Here is a 2,530-nt window from a genome sequence, read left to right as displayed (position 1 = left end):
CTCATCTTGTCGCCTGCCTGGCTTAAATTCTGTGCTGACAGTTTGGAGCTGTTACAGCAAATTGCAGTTCCACGGCAGCAGACAGCCACCAAATCCTGCAGAATAAAACATGACAATCAAGCCTTAAAGGGAGTGGGGGGATTAGCCCTCTGCCTCCAGGGAAAATGTCATGTCCCAAGGAGAAACTGCCCCACGAGCAGGAGTGCCCACGCATCCTGCGGAATTAGCGGCCCGGAGAGGAAGGATCAGGGATGTGAGTCTGGTTCAAGGGATTAGCTCACCAATGCTGCTGGAGAGACAAGGTCTGCCCCCGGTGCTGCCTGCCAGGGCCTTGGTCTTAGACCAGGTGTGCAGGTGACTTTGCAGGGGCAGCTCCTGGGAGGTTCTACAGCTTTGTTTTTTTGGCACGGGACAAATGCAAAGCCAAGCTGCTTAAGGAGGGAAAATACCACAGGCAGCTGCAAGCAGCAGCAGCAGCACTTGGGGTAGGAGCCTCAAATCCACGGGAATACAAAATGCTTTTTTAATTTGCTTTTAAAGCAAATGCTGTGCAGCACAAATTAATTCACGCCCGAGCACTAAAGCATCTCAGCTTATAAGCCTTTCTTTGGAAACAGTTATATTCAGCGATCTGAACCACTCCTCCTCCTCCATCTGCTCCGAAAGGATGAACAAACAAGCCCATTGCTGGGAGAAGGAAGGAAGGAAGGAAGGAAGCAAAACCCGTTCAGCCATCTCCGAGGGGAAAAAAACCGTGCCAGCCCAAAAGAGCTCTTCCCCCCCCACCACACCACCTCCAAAAAAAAATTAAAAAAATTAAAAAAAAAAAAAATATATATATATAAAATTTAAACAGATCCCAAACCAAAATACTCTCCCTGGATGGGGCTCCCCCTCGCTCCTCGCACGAGGAGCCGAGCGCTGGTCACACGCGGCAACAGGTTCTGCTGCTCCAGCTCCCTCCCACACTCCGCAAAATGGGACGAGTCAAAGTGCCGGCCTGACTCATCAGCCACATGATCCGAGGCTGGAGCTAAAAAGAGGGAACTGGTTTACTCACTGTCTTGGGTACAATCTGTTTCTTGGGCTGCCCGATCTTGAACGGGATCCTGGAAGAGAGAGAGGAGAGGGGAAGGTGTGAGCGGCGACGCCGCCGGGCTCAGGCGGCTCCGAGGGGTTTGGGGGGAGCAGGGATTGTCCCCAGGCACTTTGTGGGCAGTGTGGATACCCTGGAGAGGGAAAGGGTGGAAGAGGAGCCTGAGGAGAGACCTGACAGCATTCCACAACGAGGGGCAGCTCCGATCTCTGCTCCCTGTGAGCAGGGACAGGACCCTGGAATGGCTGGAGCTGTGCCAGGGCAGGCTCAGGTTGGACCTCAGGGAAAGGTTCTTCCCCCAGAGGGTGGTTGGGCACTGCCCAGGCTCCCCAGGGTTTGGTCACGGCCCCAAGGCTGCCAGAGCTCCAGGAGGGTTTGGACAATGCTCTCAGCACAGGGTGGGATTGTTGGGGTGTCTGTGCAGGGCCAGGAGTTGGACTCTGATCCCTGTGGCTCCTTCCAACTCGGGATATTCCATGTGATCCTATGATTCCCCAAGAGCCACTGTGACCCCTAAGGTCAGCACCTCCAGCCCAGCACCTTCCCCACCCTCCCACCACCCCAAATAAATGCAAGGATACTCCACAAACGGCTGAAGAACACCCTCTGCTTAAAAACAAACCTGACAGGGAGGATGAAGCAATAATGAAAACCCCAAACAAACCCTGTAAATATTTAGAAAGAGGATATTAAAAAAAAGGAACAACCTGGGTTGTCTGGAGCTGTGAGCTGCTTCAAAGGATTCCTCTGCTCCAGCAGCTGGAGGAGCAGCTCACCTGCCAGCAGAGCCTTCATTCTTAAAATCCTTAATTCCCAGGAAAATCTGGGTTACCTGAATGCTTTTCTCGAAGGTGAAGAGTACTCTAAATAAATTACACAACATATGTAAGGGTGGCTGGGTCAGCTGGGTACAGCCACGCTGCCGGCCTGAAAATAATTGGATTTCTTTCACCTAGCAGTATAATGAAAATCCAGGAATTCCACTGCTGTTTTCGGTGTATTTAATTAAGTTAAAGAGGTGCTGCTTGGTTAAAGCCTCTCAGCCAAAATCTCCCAATATTTCTGTGTTGTGGTGGTTTAACTAAACGGAAAAATCCGGGCTCATAATGAAATGTTTCATAATCAAATCAAAGTATTTTTTTCCCAGAGATGCCTCACCTAGAGCTCAGCATCATCCCATCCCATCCCACCCCATCCCATCCCAAATCCATGTCAGGTGCTTCCCAGGAAGGTACCCAAGTCCCCTCCTGGACCAGCTCAAATTCTCACACTGATACCCAAGGTTTGACCTAAAAAAACATGGATTTTGGGACTCTGGCTTGGCCTCTGCTCCTGCTGCCTCCCAGCTTGGCTTTTCCCACTGCTGGTTCCCAAACCAGCTCCCCTCCCAAGTGCCCCCACGCCAGCACTGCTCCAACATTGATCCATCCAACT

General features: G+C 51.5%; 1 protein-coding gene across 1 annotated transcript in view; it reads right to left on the bottom strand.

The window, feature by feature from the left end:
• The window catches only part of BIN3 (bridging integrator 3), a 29,842-nt gene extending 27,951 nt beyond the window's left edge, over positions 1-1,891 (bottom strand). The window contains exons 1-2 of the mRNA XM_029964579.1: positions 1,873-1,891; positions 1,061-1,158 (exon numbers count right to left, since the gene is read on the bottom strand). Of these exons, the coding sequence (XP_029820439.1) occupies positions 1,061-1,158; positions 1,873-1,891 (117 nt within the window). The remainder of the gene's footprint in view (positions 1-1,060; positions 1,159-1,872) is intronic.
• Between the last annotated feature and the right edge of the window lie 639 nt (positions 1,892-2,530).

The sequence above is a fragment of the Manacus vitellinus genome, unplaced genomic scaffold (genome assembly GCF_001715985.3).
Source record: "Manacus vitellinus isolate BGI_N305 unplaced genomic scaffold, ASM171598v3 scaffold_74_pilon, whole genome shotgun sequence".
In the NCBI taxonomy this organism is placed as follows: domain Eukaryota; kingdom Metazoa; phylum Chordata; class Aves; order Passeriformes; family Pipridae; genus Manacus; species Manacus vitellinus.
The sequence above is the reverse complement of the archived record's forward strand: the minus strand, read 5'-3'. Positions and strand labels throughout refer to the sequence as shown.